Consider the following 18,616-nt stretch of genomic DNA (forward strand, 5'->3'; position numbering starts at 1 on the left):
CTCCGAATATTGGGGATGTATATCGAGTCTAACGGTGCCAATGGAACTGCACTCAGAAAGATCACCGCCAAGACGGAGAGTGCTCTCGGCCTCATTCGGAGGATCGCCAACAGGCACCGGGGAATCAAGGAAGACAACCTCATCCGCATTATACATGCTTTTGTTCTCTGCCACCTTTCATACTCGGCGGCTATGCATAATCGGCATGTTGCAGAGACGAACAAGCTCAATTCACTCATCAGAAAGGTCTTTAAGCTCGCCCTCGGCTTACCTGCAAGCACTCACACCGAAAACCTGTTGAAGCTCGGAGTCCACAACACGCTCGAAGAAATTATCGAGGCACAAGAGTACTCACAGCTGCTCAGGCTATCCGGCACCCCGACGGGCCGCAAGTTACTCGGCGAGATGGGCCTCAATCCTGTCGACCAGTGACCCGACACCGTGCGGATTCCCGGCGACATCAGGTCTCACCTGCACATCGCGCCCCTTCCCCGCAATATGCACCCCGCAAACAACGTCGGCAGACGTCGGGCCAGGGGTACAGCTCTACTCGAGCATGTCCGCTATAACCGCATTGAGGCAAGCTTCGTGGATGCCGCGGCATATGTCCAACAAGAGGCATTCGCCGTCTCCATCGTAGACTCCAATTCAAGGCTCACTTGCTGCGCTACGGTACGCACTTCGAGGCCCGTGGTAGCCGAACAGGTTGCAATCGCGCTGGCTGTGCTCGATGGTCGCAGAGAGGCAATATATAGTGATTCCAAGGCAGCCATTAAGGCCTACCAAACCGGTATGGTGTCCCCCCAGGCCCTCCGCATTCTCCAAAGCGCCAAAAGTATCTCTCCGCATTCTCTCATTTGGTTTCCCGCTCACTTGGGGTCGATTGAGGGTTCTCCCTCTAACCCTAACGAGGGCGCACACGAGGCCGCGCTAGGACTCACTGACCGCGCCGCCTCAGCAGTCGCCCAGCCCCGCGGGGAACCCTTGCTTACGTTTAATGAGATCACCAGGCACTACTATCTGTCACGACGGGTCTTCCCCCTCCCGCACCCCGCCTTATGTAGGGCGCGGGCGGTTACCCTTCGACTTCTACAAGCCCGTGCATACCCTAACCTCGCGGTTCTTCATGCCATATACCCTGAAAGATATCCCAGTGCGGACTGCCCTGCCTGTGGACTAAGGGCAACATTGGACCATGTGTTGTGGGAGTGTGAAGCCATCGGCTCCTCCTTCAGCGAAGGTAGGTGGGCTGCGCTCTTGGGCAGCCCCGAACTCAACGACCAAGCCCTGGCCGTCCAGAGTGCCCGCGATCGGGCCGTCAAGCTGGGCTTGGCGGTCCCTACGTGGGACTAGCCGGGTGGCGCGGGGTCTTCCCTGCGTCTTCTCTGGACCAAAATAAGGTTACTTCACTCACTCACTCACTCCTCCGGTCGTGAGAGCATGTTCAATTCTATCCATATTATACTTCCGTATGTCAGCTGTCTTACGGTTGTTGATTAACTTCGAAAGTTCTGCCAGTTCTATCCTAGCTGTAGGGTTAGAGGCTTTCATACATTGGCGTTTCGTGATCAGATCTTTCGTCTCCTGCGATAGCTTACTGGTATCCTGTCTAACGGAGTTACCATCGACTTCTATTGCACATTCCTTAGTGATGCCCACAAAATTGTCGTTCATTGCTTCAACACTAAGGGCCTCTTCCTGAGTTAAAGCCAAATACCTGTTCTGTAGGTTGATCTGGAATTCCTCTATTTGCCCTCTTACCGCTAACTCATTGATCGGCTTCTTATGTACCAGTTTCTTCCGTTCCCTCCTCAGGTCTAGGCTAATTCGAGTTCTTACCATCCTATGGTCACTGCAGCGCACCTTGCTGAGCACGTGGACATCTTTTAAGATGCCAGGGTTAGCGCAGAGTATGAAGTCTATTTCATTTCTAGTCTCGCCGTTCGGGCTCCTCCACGTTCACTTTCGGCTATCCCGCTTGCGGAAGAAGGTATTCCATATCCGCATAATATTCTGTTCCGCAAACTCTACTAATAACTCTCCCCTGCTATTCCTAGTGCCTATGCCATATTCTTGTCTCCAACCTGCTTCCTGCCTGTCTTGGCATTGAAGTCGCCCATCAGTATAGTGTATTTTGTTTCACTCTACCCATCGCCAATTCCACGTCTTCATAGAAGACGTGGAATTCGTGGAAGGCCCACGTATGGGGAGCGCTTAACACCTGCTTCACTTCCGCCGCTGGTAGGCCCGGTATTGCACTATCTTCGGGATCCGCCCACGTATGGGCTGTGCTTAACGCGTGCTTCACCTCCGCCGCGGGTCGGCCCGGCATTGTACTAACTTCGGGATCGGCCCGCGTATTGGGTGTGCTTAGCGCCTGCTTCACCTCCGCCGCGGGTCGGTGCGGCGTTGCACGGTATTCGAGATCGGTTCACGTATGGGCTGTGCTTAACGCGTGCTTCACCTCCGCCGCGGGTCGGCCCGGCATTGCACTATCTTTGGGATCGGTCCATGTATGGAGAGTTTTTTGCTTACCCCGCCAGGAAGACGAAAATTTCCTTGGTCGGTAGAGGTACACAGCTTCGCTGCAAAAATCAGACATAGACACACTAAAGAAATCCAAGAGGCCAAAGACGCGATAAAAACCGCAAAGAAAGAAATCGCACAAATAAAAGCGGCGCTAATAGAAAGTCAAATGGTTACGAACCTGCCCGAACCCGGTACATTTTAACCGCATGTTTCGGGAATTGTGCCTTGATGCCAAATGTAAATTATGGGATAGGGGAGACACCCTGGAGCATATACACTGGGGTTGTGAAATAGCTCAGAGGCGAAGTGCACTCCCCCCGGATGACCTATAGAGGCGCGGTGGAGATCCGCACTGAGTGACTCAGATCTTGAGGACCAGCTTCGGGCTATCCAGCAAGCCCGGGAAGTTACCGAAAGACAGATCTCTCTGCTGCACTTGGCGCGGCCTAGACCCAGGCCATCAAGTGCAGGATATTTAATAAAGTTGTCACACACACGCACACAGATCCCTGGATGGAGCATCTCATTTCTCTATCATCTGAACCTAACTCCCTCCCCACTACCACTCCGTCGTCCTTCGAAATGTTTCAACAGATGGAAACTTCCTTGTCGCAAAACTGAAAAAACAGCTGCAGCTGCAGTAACAGCAACAGATGAGTAGAGCGGTACGCAAATAGAACAGCATGAAATTTTCCTCCATGAAAAAATTCAACAATTTCTCACGATCCACGAGCAGCTAACGGACAATATTCCTGCTAAAGGAAAGAAAAGAAAAAAGTCGAAAGCGAACTCAAGTGCCGAGGATCTGGACAGGCTCATGGAGAACGTACCATTACCTCACGATGGAGAGTAAGCGCAACAACCCAGCATAGAAACTCCGTGTAAAGCAGTGGAATCACTGGAACTTCTTAAGAAAAAAAAGCCACACTAGAACAATACAACAAACCGCAACAACCTTAACGCATGTTATAGCATTATGGGAAGCAGGCACAAGGCCCACCATGTCCGGATATAAACCGCACATGGCGAACACAGATACACGAAGCAGTGCTTGTCTCACGCAGGCTAACAGGAGTAGATCGTAGACTGGATGATAGTAAGGTTCACCACGTATTTGTGGAAGTATTGCCGGCAGACAGGAAGGCACGCAGCGTGTTCGTCCTAAACGTATATAGCCTACCAAAAAAACTTGGCGAAAATTCTGGTTACCTCATCAGATCGGCGCGCAAGGAAGCCAAAAACCACACGTTACTTGTTCGAGGAGGCTTCAACGCGATGCAGCTGACTTACTTCACTTCAAAGAAAGGGAATGCCTTCCACTCGTTCATTCAAAAATACGCGGTATGCTCCTCAAAGACCCAGACTTTCCTAATAGAGTGGGGAACAGTGTATCAAGGGACACGTGTACGGACCTTACTGTGATCAAGAACCTCGTAAAGCCACATAGTGAAATACAGAAGAAACGCTGGGTAGCGGTCGCCACATCCTGAAGGTTGCCGTTTCACTAAACCATACACACAAATGCATCTATCAGACCCTGATGACGGATTGGACGGCATTACGGAAAGCGAGAGTGCAACAACAACAACAACAACAACAACAACAAAAAAACAAAGGGGGATATAACATCGCTGCAACAATGGACGTGCGAGCTCAAGAGTTGATCACACAACACTCGAAGCGCGTGCAACTCACCACAGAAAATGTGGTCGTTGACCCACATCGCGTGCATATGTGGGACGCTCGTAGAACCCTTTTCAGAAGATGGCGCAAGCAAAAACATAATAGAAAAGTAAAACTGCGCATAGCGGCTCTTACACTACAGGCGGAAGAATTTGCGATGGTTCTGGTGCGCCAATGTTGGAAGCAAATATGCGCCAGCCGGAGCGGAAGCTCGGCTTATCCAAAACGTGGGCAGTAGTCCAGCACTTACTATACCCAACAAAAAGCAAGCAACAAGCTTAGTAGAGTAGTTTGCTGGGCCAGTTGGTGCATGGTGAACATTTAACGGTTTCCAGCAAGTACGGACGTGAGCACAAGAAGTAGAAACGGTCAGGACAACGCTGGACTTACAACTGAAGTTTATTTCTGAAGTTGAATTTCTGAATTGAAGTTTATTTTACAACTGAAGTTTATTTTAGGTCCAGCGTTGTGCTCGCGTCCGTACTTGCTGGAAACCGTTATATGTTCACCAAGCAACAAGCCACGCACACAATCAAATGCGCGCTTCGCAACCAGCCGGGGTCGGACGAAGATATTCTGCGACAGCCAGAGGCAAAATACATCGGCGACCACACAAGGAAACACATCCGTACCAAACTATAGTGGGAAACCAAATGAAGTCATTGATCGACCATTCGAAACGCCGGACGCCTAGACAGCTCTTCACTCTCTAAATTGCAACACAGCACCCGGAAAAGACGAGCTCACAAATAAAATCCTCAGAAACCTGGATGAAGATTTGATAGAAGCTCTAACGGCTTCCCTTAATACCCATTGGCAAGCGGGAACACTAGCAAAGGAATGGAAGTACACTCACATATTGCTTATACCAAAACCAGGCAAGCCTCTAGGCCTCACCAAGATGCGACCGATGTACCTGACGTCGTGACTGGAGAAACTTTTCCAAAACTTCGTGCTCAGTTACCTGAAAACCTCACGTGCATGACATGGGTTTCTTTACTAATATAATGTAAGGCTTCCGACCGCATTGGTCGACTCAAGCCATCATCATCATCATCATGATTAGCAACAGTGAGCAGCAGCAGCAGCAGCAGCAGCATCCTGGCTACGCCCAACGTAGGGCAAAGGGCTCTCCCATACTTCTCCAACTACCCCGGTCTTGTACTAATTGTGGCCATGTTGTCCCTGCAAACTTCTTAATCTCATCCGCCCATCTTACTTTCTGCCGCCCCCTGTAACGCTTCCCTTCCCTTGGAATCCAGTCTGCAACCCTTAATGACCATCGGTTATCTTCCCTCCTCATTACATGTCCTGCCATGCCCATTTCTTTTTCTTGATTTCAACTAAGATGTCATTAACTCGCGTTTGTTCCCTCACCCAATCTGCTCTTTTCTTATCCCTTAATTAACCTTAGACCCATCATTCTTCTTTCCATAGCTCGTTGCGCCGTCCTCAATTTAAGTAGAACCCTTTTCGTAAGCCTCCAGGTATTTGCCCCGTACGTGAGTACTGGTAAGACACAGCTGTTGCACATTTTTCTCTTGAACGATAATAGCAACCTGCTGTACATGATCTGAGAATGCCTGCCAAACGTACCCCAGCCCATTCTTACTCTTCTGATTATTTCAGTCTCATGATGCGGATCCGCTGTCCCTGCCTGCACTAGGTAGATGTATTCCCTTACATCTACTTAGGGCACGACTCAAGCCGTACTACTCCTACTGAAGGAAGAAGTACTTGACTACGTCACCACACATGCAAACTGCATACTCGGACTGGGCCTTAAAGGAACGTTTGACAACATAGTTCGTGATGTCGTCTTACTCATGAAAAAAGAACATTTTACTAATTTCTAGCAGTTATTAGGGATGGAAACATCGTCACTTCTATGCAGAGGTCATAAATATCTATAGGGTGTCTTAATGTATTATGATTCGCCAAGATTTTTAAAAAGAAGAGCAATGTGTTTCTCGAAAACAATCGAGTGCGCATTGTTTCGACTCCAAGGAGTAGCTGCCACTAATATTTAGTTACTGAGATTTGATTATGTCATTGTAATTATCTATCTCGAGACGTACTATCCTAATTATGAAAATGTCAATGAGGCATTTGTAGGCGCTGCCAAGGGACATACAACTGTGGTTGTTTCAGCGACGTACTAATTGCGCACTAACATATCTAACAACTTGTAACGACTACTACTCATTAGCAATGATTAAAATGTTTACTAATTACCAGTAATGACTAATAATCACTGGGGTGACTTCTAATGACTACTAATGAGTAGGATATGACCAACATGTCTAACGACGGCTTGTAATGACCACAATTGATTACAAATGACCGAAGAGACTTAGTAGTGAGCAGTAGTGACTAATAATGAATGAAATAACTTGTAATGACTAGTAATGACTACGATATTACCAATGTGTCTAACGACAACTTGTAACAACTACTATTCATCAACAATGACTAAAAATGCTTACCAATTACCAGCATTGACTAATAATCACTAAAATGACTGGCAATGACTGCTACGACTATGATATGACCAACACGGCTTGCAATGACCACAATTGATTACAAATGGCCGAAGATGCTTAGTAGTGAGCAGTGGTGACTAATAATGAATGAAATTACTTGTAATGACTGGTAATGACTACGAAATTACCAATATGTCTAGCGGCAACTTGTAACGACTACAATTCATTAGAAACGACTAAAAAGGCTTAGTAATGACCAGTAATTACTAATAATGACTGAAATTACTTGTAAGAAGAGAAAGAGAAGAGGCAAAGAGAAAGAGGCGAATGATAAGAGGATGAAGAGTAGGCTTTCGCTGTTCACCTCTTATACGAGAGATCTTAAGAGACCGTGTAATTTTCTTTTTCTTCAGTGTTGTTTGCCATTGGCCGGCCTCCTTCTCTACCAGTACGCTCAACTTCACGGTTGACTACCATCTGCTCTTACAGACAGTTCTAGAGAAAGAACTTTCTGTAAATACGGGCCCAGGTTCTCTATTCCTTGCACTGTGGGTTACCTCCTTGCAAACCGATAGCAACGACCTTTTCCCATTATGTGCACGAGCAGCGCTTTCTCGTCGGGTACCTCCGCAGGTTTTTCTTTCTTTTTGCTTATCCGGAAACCAGTGGCGCATCGCCTTCTGTACGACATTCCGAAACTTGGAGAGCATCACTGAAACAGGCACGTCACTATCGCTGACGTGGGCACTTGCAGCTGCTGAACGTCACGGCAAGGATACGCGACGCAGCTGCCGTCAGTTTTGGCGCAGGTAAAGAAAGGGTAGCCGAGCTCTTTGAATGAGACACTGGCACGGTTCTGTGGGAGCACGATTATGAGAACTGATATGCTCCATGTTCGATATGTTCCATGGCCTGTTTTATGGGGCATACTTTTGAAAGTTTCCGCCTGTATATTACTGTTCAGAGCGGTGCCATCTTGAACGGTAGAATCAATGTTTGTCGGCCATTTTTGCTTTGCTTGCGCACCCGCAAGTTTTTTGCACTGTTTTTTTCACACTATGAGCGACAACGCCCTCTTTGTCTACAAGCACGAAACCTTTATGCATGGCAGGTTGGTAGAGCGTTTAAATGGAGTCATTAAATTAGGCAAACTCGAGGCAGCGGTAGAAGGTGGTGATCTCTTGGAGAAACTTCATTTCACGTGGTAGACTTGGGCTGATAATGACGACAGGCGTTTCCTTTTTTCAAAGCGTGTGGTCTTAATTACGAACGCAGGGAAGCGGTTTGTTGGTGGCCGTGCTCGGGTACTGCCTTCGAGAACGACTTGAAGTGCTTGGCAGCGTGGTAAGACAGGACTGGGAACTGGAAGGGCGACGAGAATACCTGGTGGGACTGGCCGCCACAACCGTAGTGCTGGGTTTCATGTGCACCTTGGCCGGCGTTCTTGGTATCCTGAATTTGCTGCTGGATTTGAGTGCCCACATAACGGTAAGTGTTCCTCACAAAGGCACCCCCGCCCCCGTCATAGTTTCGTTTAGTTAACACTGCGCCGCGGTTTCGTGCTAGCTCCGTTCGACCGACGTACCAACATTCGCTGTGCGTGGATTTTTCTTTGGACCTCTCTTCCTTCCCGTAACAATATTTTTACGTATAGTTATGTTGTTTACTTGAACAACGTTCCTTACAGCGAATGAGTTATCAAGGTTAAATTCTAGCTAGCAATTTTTTTTTTAAAGTCACACATAAATAATGTTAGCACTCAATCTGTTTGTGTCCCTGAATATGTCTCAGAGTATCTTGGCGAAGCGCGTACTTAAACAGCGCCGTTGCCACTCCCCGCTTCACTGTCTTTGTACGTGAAGATGAAAAAGGTAGAACACCCTTCTGAGAACGGGGTACATGAGCTCAGCATACATGATCACTAGCTAGGTGGTCTCAAATCGAGAAACCTTATTTCTTTATTTTTCGGGAGCTCTCTCGTGAAGACAATGTCAATCATAACCGATGCGAGGCAATCTATCTCCTGGTCATTGCAGCCTGTTTTGTCGAAAATCAGAAGGAAACAGTAAACGAAACGGGAGATTCTAACGGCGCTCGTGTCTCGCAAGACTCCCAAAAGTTTTTTGTCCCTTCGAGCCAACAGCAGGTCTCCCAAAACCGGCACCAAGCATAAGCATCACCTTATACAGACACCATCTGTCTGATTGAACAGCTCACCCTGGAATTCCAGAAATGCAGACCTCAAGCAGAACGTCAGGATGTCGATGAAACCTCCGATGCTGGTTCCACAAAAGTTCTGGAAGCGAGTAGGCCCAAACGAGTCAAAGGCGTCCGTGACAGCCTCACAAACCGATGCCACAGGGAGCGAATAATGTAGGTCCTTTACGTCTACAGAAAATATGTTTAAGAGGGCACCCGTCTTGGAAATTTCCTCTGGACTGCGGACAATGAAAGGGTCATCGATAGGAAGCACATACAATGATTCTTGAAATCGGCCCATTGGGAGTTGCCAAGTGTCCTTTTCTGATACAATAACCCGGAATGGGCGCGTGTCCTTTAGGGTCTGTGCCTGTCTGAAATTTGAGATTGGTATCAAATCGAGAAACCTTATTTCGTTATTTTTCGGGAGCTCTCTCGTGAGGACAATGTCAATCATAACAGATGCGAGGCGATCTATCTCCTGGTCATCTCAGCCTGTTTTGTCGAAAATCACAAGGAAAGCGATTGTCTCAGCCAAGCTGAGACAATCGGCGCTCTTCAGTGCGTTCGCCAGCCTTGTCAAGCCCTGGCTTTCGCAGATCCAATGAGCGCCTCTGAGAGCATTCATGGTTGCTCAGAGCCGGCCAAGGAAGCAATCAGGCTTTGCACGTGTCGACATGCAGCGGGTGCAAAACAGAGTTTGCACACCGCACTATATGAACGCGATAGCGTGAAGGGCCCCGCGTCGCAGGAAATCCGGCGTCCTGCGTCGGCAGCCGGCGTCCAGCGTCGGACATCGTTCCGGCAAGATATTTTCGAACCCACCTATGTGGCGCAAGGTACTTACTGAACTAATTGTATTTCTCAAGCTAAAACACGTAGAAAAATCGTAAAGTACGACTTACACACAACTTACAGACAAGATAGCGTCCGATAGTAATTTGAACATACCAGAAAACATAATTCTGTTACAAAAAAACACTTTCCAGCGTTTCTAACATTCATAGACCGGCCACGGCGTCCGCCATTTGCGCGCGCCGGCGCAAGAATATCTTGAAGTCCACGAAGCGGCGCGCCCGTTTCCTTGAAACACTTCCGGGTGGCGCTCACTTCAGCCGCATTGCGGCCCACGCAAGAGGCCGCGTTTCTATCAGAAAGCCCGCCTTCGTGCAAAGCATTCGCCGCGAGCAATTCCCGGTAAGCATTACGCTGCCGTTGCCGGGAAGCGCGAGAAGCACTCATGGATCTTTGAATGCTGTCGCGTTCCACTCTTAAGGGCGAAGCTTAAGCGTCTTCCAAATGTTTGAAGGCATACGTGAATCACCTCGTCCGCGAAATATTTGAGGCCACGGAAGAGACAAATGAGACAGCATCCAAACAATAGATCTGACAGATAAGATACCTTGCATAACAGATGGACTTATTCCCCGACTAACTACGTATGCATTCGCGTCAGTATATATACATGATCTGCGTATTTTCAAATAAAGTTGATAGGCTGTGCTTTTGTGTTTCCTTGTCCCGTCCTCGCGCAGTTCACCCAAAAGTTAATATGCACCAACAAGCTCAGCTAAAGATCTTTCTTCGCTTTACCTACGTCGTGGAAGCTGAACACTGCCAGATTCTAGGTATCTTATTGTGCTTAGTAGTAGATAACTACAGCCTTGGAAAGACCGGACAGACTCGATCTAACTAGAAAGCGCTTGCGATGTGCTAAGCTGATAAAACTAGGAATTTTCCGTGCAAATGGCGCAATGGTCGCCTCACCTTGGCCACTGCGGACGCCAAGAACAGGAAGCCTATCGTTGGAAGCAGTTTGCCGGTCACAATGACGGCGTTTCTCAGGTCTTCCTATCGAGTGCAAAAAAAAATTAGTAATTAAGACTTCGTGCAGCATTAGTAGAATGTAGTCATTACTATCAAGTCTAGCGAATGTGAGATGAATGAAAAAATTCCGTTTTCTTTGGATACTTTATATTTCCGCAACGCAGAAATCTTTGGTGCGAAGCCGGTACTATTGCAATAAATGCCAAAGGGGTGGAAAGCAGAATAATAAAGCTTTCTGAAATGCGCGAAAGTACACTTGAGTTTGAGAGTTCAACGAAGTCACACTGAAAGCGTTAAGACTTGGTATTGTAGGCGCAGAATCTTAAGCATTGTACAGCTCATCTTGAGACAAAAATAGAGGCCAGATGCGACAGCGTTGTCTGAACTAGTACAGCACGCTTGAATATGAAAAGTATCTCATGATCACTTCGTGTGTACCGGACGTATCCCTCAGAAGAGATAAAAAAACAGTGCTTCGAATCGTGGCGGAAACATGCTAGGCTGCTTACCTCGCAGTCGGCTCTTTTGGGCGGAATGTCGGAGCGGACCTGAAAAGTGAGACAAAGTAAAATCATTCCGAGCAACACTTCACTGCATTCTTGCGAGGGATGTTTTCGTTTTGGGCGAAAAATAAAAAGTTACCTTCCTCGGATTCATGTATATCGTCGTGGCTGTCAGGCATTCATCTTGTACAAAACTAAACCAGAAATGATCTTCTAGAACCTTTTCCTCTAACCTAAAGCAAGGCGCACGCGGCAGTGCGAGACAATGTTTTTTTGAGTTGAGAAAATTGACACTAATTTGTACGACACTGTTGTGTCATCATCGACGAAGAACCAACGTGTAGTACAATGCAAGTCTACGAGATAACTGATAAAGCTGAAATCCAGGATGAAAATTGAACACATCCGGCCACTAGATAGTCCCAAACTATCATGTCGAATTTTTTTAAGGTAAATCATTTTTACGTGTACACAGGCGGTTCTAACTTGGACAATCTGAACGAAAGTAATTTGTCCGCTTACGTGTTTATACTATTATATCTATGTGCTCGTGCCACTTGATGAAACAGTAGGTTATGGAGGTTCGTAAGGAAGCCGTTGGCGATAATAACGGCCCATACAAGGCTGTTATGCTTATGTCTGTGCAGGCTATAGAATGAGGGGTTCAAGAGCAAATTGTGGATATAACTGCTTCACGCGGCATCTTTTCACACCACTTTACAATCAATGCAGAAGCAAAGAGTGGATATAGAGCTCAAAAAAAGGTTTTTGCTCGCACTTTTCTTTGAGGGTGTCAAAAAGTGACACTAAGAACAATGCTGACAGATTTCAAAATTAGTTCTTTACAAGTATATATATATGTATAGCCCAAAGTTCGACGAAAACCCGCCAGGCGAGTGTGGTGAATTGATGCATGCGAACTGGCACTGGCCTAAGGTTCAAAAGGAAATGAAAATATCTAAACATAAATAAACATAATCTCCCCGAGATATACATGCTTACTCTGTGCCATCTATCACATAAATAAGCGGCCACCCTTGCGCTCATCATCATTGTGAACAAGGCACCTGTAGCGGTCTCAAAACACCATTATATGTTTTATTTTCTATTCAACCTTGCGAATTCCGGTTTAATTGAGAAAATATATCCCTCTAAAAAGAGTCCGGATTTCTTGATGAAAAGATCGGCTAAAAGAAGCCTCAGTAACCGTAACACACCAAGGAGAAGATGGTAGTAGTGGTGATGTCTACCAGGTGCTTAGAAAAGGCGGCAACCTCAATTTCTGTAGCTTAATGAAACAGTTTCGAGCGAAGTAGAAATATTTGACTCTGCCCTCGTATTTTTATCAATCGATAACCGCTGCCTATAATTGTGAATATTTTCCCCAGTGATGAGAAGAGATATATGCGAATTTATGGGATCGACTTCGGGAGTTGCATAGAACGATTTCCGAAGAACCTTTCGTTCCGATTCCCCGGGCTCAAATATACGTATGGGTAGCGCAGAAAAGTATTGCTTTTTTTACAAACGCTCAACGAAATTTGAATGAAATTTGTTACATAAGATGCTGTATTCAAGTGTTCAAAGAAACAATTATTTCGCCTAGGTTTAGAACATTTTATTCCTGAAACTGAGCGAAATTGTGAAGTCCTGAAAATTTTAAAGAAGGACCATGATGTCATAATACTGACTAAGCACAAACATGATGTTGACCCCAGTGGTTTCATTAAGGCGCACATACACCAAATGTATGGATATTATTGCGTTTCCCGGCAAAGCTTTCTAACCAAAGAACACGCTATCATGGGAAATTAACGCTCTGAAACGAAGAATAAAGAAAAAAAGCTGACGAACAGTCTCAACAATTGTCTAAGCGTAGAGTATCCTCCATATATGTGAGAAAAGTTTTCAAGCAGAAACGTTAAGCTGTTGGCTTACAACAATGAAAAGATATATTGCACTGATCGAAAGACTGAAAATTTGCCATGACGTGAGTTCGCAAATTTCTCGCGGCCGTCCACGAAGCACCTAAACTCTTATCTACACGCATTCCAGTTCTGAAGTGCAGTTTATCACTCCACGTGTCCTTTTCGTATGCTCAGTATATTGCAAAAGGTGTACGTCCCCCGGCAAGCGCAAACAAATAAAAAACTACTAATTAACACAAGTCTGAAATTTGCGTACAGCTTTTAAAATACGTAAAATTTGAAAATTGAGTTTTAAAGGTCGCTGAATATTTTTTTTTTCGAATTATATCTTGATATTTGCGGTAGTCCTGAAGCGTAACTCTCTTTTTGAATATATCATGAAAGCCAAAAGCTCAATTAAGGCAAACTCAGTAATCTCCTGCAAAGCGCCTGAATTCTCTACGATTTCATAATTCTGCCCAAGCATGACCTTTGGCCGTGTCAATTATCGCCATCAACATTTAGCGCGCTAGCTACAGCGGTCCTTTAAGTGAATTTTCTTCGCCGATCTGAGGGGACAGTCTGCGTCACGTCAGGTTGCAATGCGAGCTTGACTGTCGTAAAACGCTTCGCGTTGTCTTGGAAATTAAATTGGCTGTGCAGGGTTTTGTGCTAACCGCCGGCTCGCACCACCTACTACGTCGACAAATAGTAACGTCGCGAAATGATAGTTGTGAATGCATCTGAAGTGCTGTGTAGCCTTGACGTACCCATGTCCTTAGCATGAAGCTTGCCAAAGCAACTCCGACTTCAGCCAGTGTTAGGACTGCGAAGATGATGTCCAACTGCAGGAAGAGATATCACGGGGAAGGGTCAATGATGAAAAAAAAAAGGCATGCTTGAAATCGCTAACTGCGTGACCTGCTTGGGCAAACCAAGTGTCTAGAGGCTTCCGTAGGCTTTTCTAGAGAAATACAAAGTATAATAATAATCATCCTCATTACCATAGCCTATTTATGCCTACTGCTAGGATGAAGGCGTCTGCCAGTGATCTCCAATTTCCGCTGCCTGGCGCCATCTGACCTGTGAATGCTTGCAAATTTTCCAATTTAATCGTATCACCCAATTTTCTGACCGTCCTCGACTGCGCTTCTGTCGGCGCCCATTCTGTAACAAGTAGACCGCCGGTTGTCGACCGTACGCGTTAGACTACCGAACTGCTCCTTTTTCTTTCTCTTATAGTCAACTGGAATTTCGGCTGCTCCCGTTTGCCCTCTAGCCCACACCACTGTCTCGCTGTCTCTTAGCGTTATGCCTGGCATTTTTCGTTTCATTGGTCATTGCGCAGTCCCTAACTTCTCAGGCTTCTTTGTTACTTCCGGTAGAATCGAACGTTTGGACACTTCTTTTTTCGAGAATTGCGGTGAACTCCCGTTCATGACTTAGGAATGCCCGCCGTACGCGCTCCAACCTATATTTAAATTTTCATTAAATTTTCTTCTAATGAGTATGGTACACTGCGAGTAATTGGCCTAGGTAAACGTATTCTTGCGTGTACTCTAGAGGCTGACTGCCAATCACGAATTATTGCTCTCGAAAATAAACGTATTCCAACTCAATTTCGAAGGTTTCTCAAACCATTCTGGCCGAGAGTAGATTTCCGGTAAGAAAATTGAGATACCATTCAGAGCCACAGATCGGGAATCAATCTCGTTGCCGAATTACCAACACGGCCGCAATCAAACTTATTAAAATCTACTGCACTGGTGAGCCGAATTTATTCGCGTTGTTAAAGTGTTGTCGCTTCATGCCCCACGGCTAAACTTCTGGAAGAGGATGGGCAAGGTTGCTTCCCAATTGAAAAAGTTACGACACTTCACTAGCGCTCGATCCTCGAGCTGTATAGTTTGGTTCTGATGTAATAGAAGCGTCTGCTAGAATCCCCTGAGTGAAGACGTCATTGCAAGCAAGAGCTCATTGCAAGACTCGCAAGGGCGCGTTACTGAAGCGGAGTGACTAGTTCTGTTGAGCAAAACGTGAACAAGGTGAATGCAGGAGCCAACGTTTCGACGAGTGGACTTGTCTTCTTCAAGGCGTCTTCTTCAAGACAAGTCCACTTGTCGAAACGTTGGCTCCTGCATTCACCTTGTTCACGTTTTGCTCGTCGTCTTGAATTTGAGCATGTGTTGGCGGGCTAGTTGGTTAAGCATGATTACAATGACGGCGCCGAATAAAACAACACACGAAGAAGGGGGACACGAGACAGCACGTAGGCGCCTACGTGCTGTCTCGTGTCCCCCTTCTTCGTGTGTTGTTTTATACGGCGCCGTCTTTGTAGTCTTGAATTTACATCTCCTGCATTCCCCGTCTTTTCTCTAGTTCTGTTGAGGGGCGACGTAGCCCTCTCCACACGGACGTCTTCGGACGGCACCTGAAGTGAATGAGCGTCGGGCGAGGACAACCCAGCACGAGTGCACAGTAATTATACCATCGAAATTGCAGTTTGGTTTCGTCAATTTCGCTTGATGGCAGCTTTAAGCTAACCCGCTGTATCGCCGCATTAAATCGAGTTTAAGAAACGTGCTGCCGTGTTCTCAGTAAACGCGCACAAAAGTCTACGATGGTTAGCACAGTGAACTGCCTGCACTAGACTTGAGAAAAGAAAACGGGAAAAATGCGCGGTGGTCCTTCTTTCCTAACTCGACGCTGAAGCAAATTTTCCGCATAACGGCGAGCTTTAAAAAAAATCTTGCAATTTCGTTAGTGTTTACTTTTCCTAAAGTGCTTGCACCTAGCTTAACGGGGCCATTCTTGCAATGTAAATTTGCGTTTTTTTTCGACGGGGTATCAGTGCGTCAAGTAGTCTGCTAAATATTTGCAAGGGTTTCCTTGATAATTCTACTCAAAATGCCTAGTTAAACCGATATCTTCTTTGAGAAATAAAATCGTACATTTATTCATTTATTTATCATTTATCTCGTACGATAATTACTAGAGGGAGCGCTGGTGTCTACGGGAGCTGTAATGGGGGCGGTTCAGCCACCATCCGAGTTATGAAAAATACATGGATTGGCCTAGACCTAGTCCTTTTGGCTTCAAACGGTTTCATATGGCTTTTTAGGCTCGTCATTTTCAACAAAGTACTGCTTAATAAACAATTAAAGTAACAGTAATAAAATTACTTAATGGCAGGATTCGAAAACGGGACCTCTAGTACATAAGCCCGATATTGAAACCATTACGCCACGAACGCATGAATCGACTGGGGATATGAAACGCCCTTACGAATTTATCGCGCGCAAGCCACTGACTTGAGACGCTTGGCGCGTTTCAATTTGTCCAGCTCGACAAGCTGAATCGTCGCAATTAGTGGCGCTTGTGCGTGTTCGCAGCTTCTGCTCTTCGAAGAGTATAGATTTCTCTGAAATTTACGACAATGAAGCATAAGCAGCTTCACAAAGCCGCAAGAACATCGGAATCCGCAAGCATGAAGATCCGACAAGTTGATGTACGTTTCTTATAGAGGAAGGAAAAATGTAGGAGGGAGCGTTATGTGACGCAGCCAGCGCGTTTGGCAAGCGAACACTCTGAAGCCACAGTGGTGGCCCAACACGTGGACTCTTGCATCGGAATGACGGAGCAAGAATCGAGATTTGATGAAATGTTTGGCTCCCAGTATAGCTGTGCCACTAGTTTTTATTCGGTGCGCGTTTGTGCGGCTGTCCTGCCGTGACTCTACCTGCAGAGGGGGAACACTCAAACCGACAGCGCACTTTGAAGCGCGATCACGTGTTTAGCCGACAGGTTTGCGTCATTCGCGTTGCCGTATGCTTCCTCCTGTCTTTTTTCCTTCCTTGACACCCAGTAAAAAAAGGTGAACAATAATTGGTTTACAGATGGGAATACTCTATGCAGCAGTATCTCGAAGTGATTTAAGCCATGTGTGACTACAGAACTATAGTTTCTTCGTCGCGACGTACGAGAGTGAAATAGGCCGGAAACACATCTTAATGTCGTTACGGCTGACTAGTTATTAGGCGACAACACTGCATTTTGGGACTTCGTAAAAAACAGATGCGAGAAAGAAATTCTGGTCGCGGAAAAAATTGTGCTACCGGTATTAAGTCTCTACTGAAAAAAAAAAATCTTATCAAACAGCTGCAGTTTTTCAACGACAGAGAGAGAGAGAGAGAGAGAGAGAGAGAGAGATCGAATCGAAGAAAAGGTATGCACAAAAATTAGGAATAGTAAATCCAGCTTTAGCTTTATAAGACACTATTACTCCATATGGCTGTACGTTTCAGAACAGAATCATTAGTGTTCTCCGCCAGTAGTAAATAAAGCTGCTGCGTTAATCTAGAGTCTGGATGGTGATGGTAAACTGGCATGGCCAATCTTCATTCTGCTATAGAACATGAACAGTAGACTGTTTTTGAACCTTCTGAGTTTCTATAGATTCCACGCTGTTTAAGTACGCGCTTCGCCAAGATACTCTGAGACATATTCAGGGACACAAACAGATTGAGTGCTAACATTATTTATGTGTGACTTTAAAAAAAAATTGCTAGCTAGAATTTAACCTTGATAACTCATTCGCTGTAAGGAACGTTGTTCAAGTAAACAACATAACTATACGTAAAAATATTGTTACGGGAAGGAAGAGAGGTCCAAAGAAAAATCCACGCACAGCGAATGTTGGTACGTCGGTCAAACGGAGCTAGCACGAAACCGCGGCGCAGTGTTAACTAAACGAAACTACGACGGGGGCGGGGGTGCCTTTGTGGGGAACACTTACCATTATGTGGGCACTCAAATCCAGCAGCAAATTCAGGATACCAAGAACGCCGGCCAAGGTGCACATGAAACCCAGCACTACGGTTGTGGCGGCCAGTCCCACCAGGTATTCTCGTCGCCCTTCCAGTTCCCAGTCCTGTCTTACCACGATGCCAAGCTCTTCAAGTCGTTCTCGAAGGCAGTACCCGAGCACGGCCACCAACAAACCGCTTCCCTGCGTTCGTAATGAAGACCACACGCTTTGAAAAAAGGAAACGCCTGTCATCATTATCAGCCCAAGTCTACCACGTGAAATGAAGTTTCTCCAAGAGATCAGCACCTTCTGCCGCTGCCTCGAGTTTGCCTAATTTAATGACTCCATTTAAACGCCCTACCAACCTGCCATGCATAAAGGTTTCGTGCTTGTAGACAAAGAGGGCAGTTGTCACTCATATTGTGAAAAAACAGTGCAGAAAACTTGAGGGTGCGCAAGCAAAGCAAAAATGGCCGACAAACATTGATTCTACCATTCAAGATGGCACCGCTCTGAACAGTAATGTACAGGCGGAAACTTTCAAAAGTATGCCCCATATAACAGGCCTTTTCTTCGAACATGGAGCATATCAGGTCTCATAATTGTGCTCCCACAGAACCGTGCCAGTGTCTCATTCAAAGAGCTCGGCTACCCTTTCTTTACCTGCGCCAAAACTGA

The 18,616-nt window shown here is 46.1% G+C and overlaps 1 protein-coding gene across 1 annotated transcript in view; it reads right to left on the reverse strand.

The window, feature by feature from the left end:
* Positions 1-7,958: 7,958 nt before the first annotated feature.
* The window catches only part of LOC142578369 (uncharacterized), a 144,602-nt gene continuing 133,944 nt past the window's right edge, over positions 7,959-18,616 (reverse strand). The window contains exons 6-10 of the mRNA XM_075687764.1: positions 17,927-18,139; positions 13,902-13,976; positions 11,231-11,269; positions 10,662-10,745; positions 7,959-8,159 (exon numbers count right to left, since the gene is read on the reverse strand). Of these exons, the coding sequence (XP_075543879.1) occupies positions 7,959-8,159; positions 10,662-10,745; positions 11,231-11,269; positions 13,902-13,976; positions 17,927-18,139 (612 nt within the window). The remainder of the gene's footprint in view (positions 8,160-10,661; positions 10,746-11,230; positions 11,270-13,901; positions 13,977-17,926; positions 18,140-18,616) is intronic.

The sequence above is a fragment of the Dermacentor variabilis genome, chromosome 4, assembly GCF_050947875.1.
Source record: "Dermacentor variabilis isolate Ectoservices chromosome 4, ASM5094787v1, whole genome shotgun sequence".
Lineage (NCBI taxonomy): Eukaryota > Metazoa > Arthropoda > Arachnida > Ixodida > Ixodidae > Dermacentor > Dermacentor variabilis.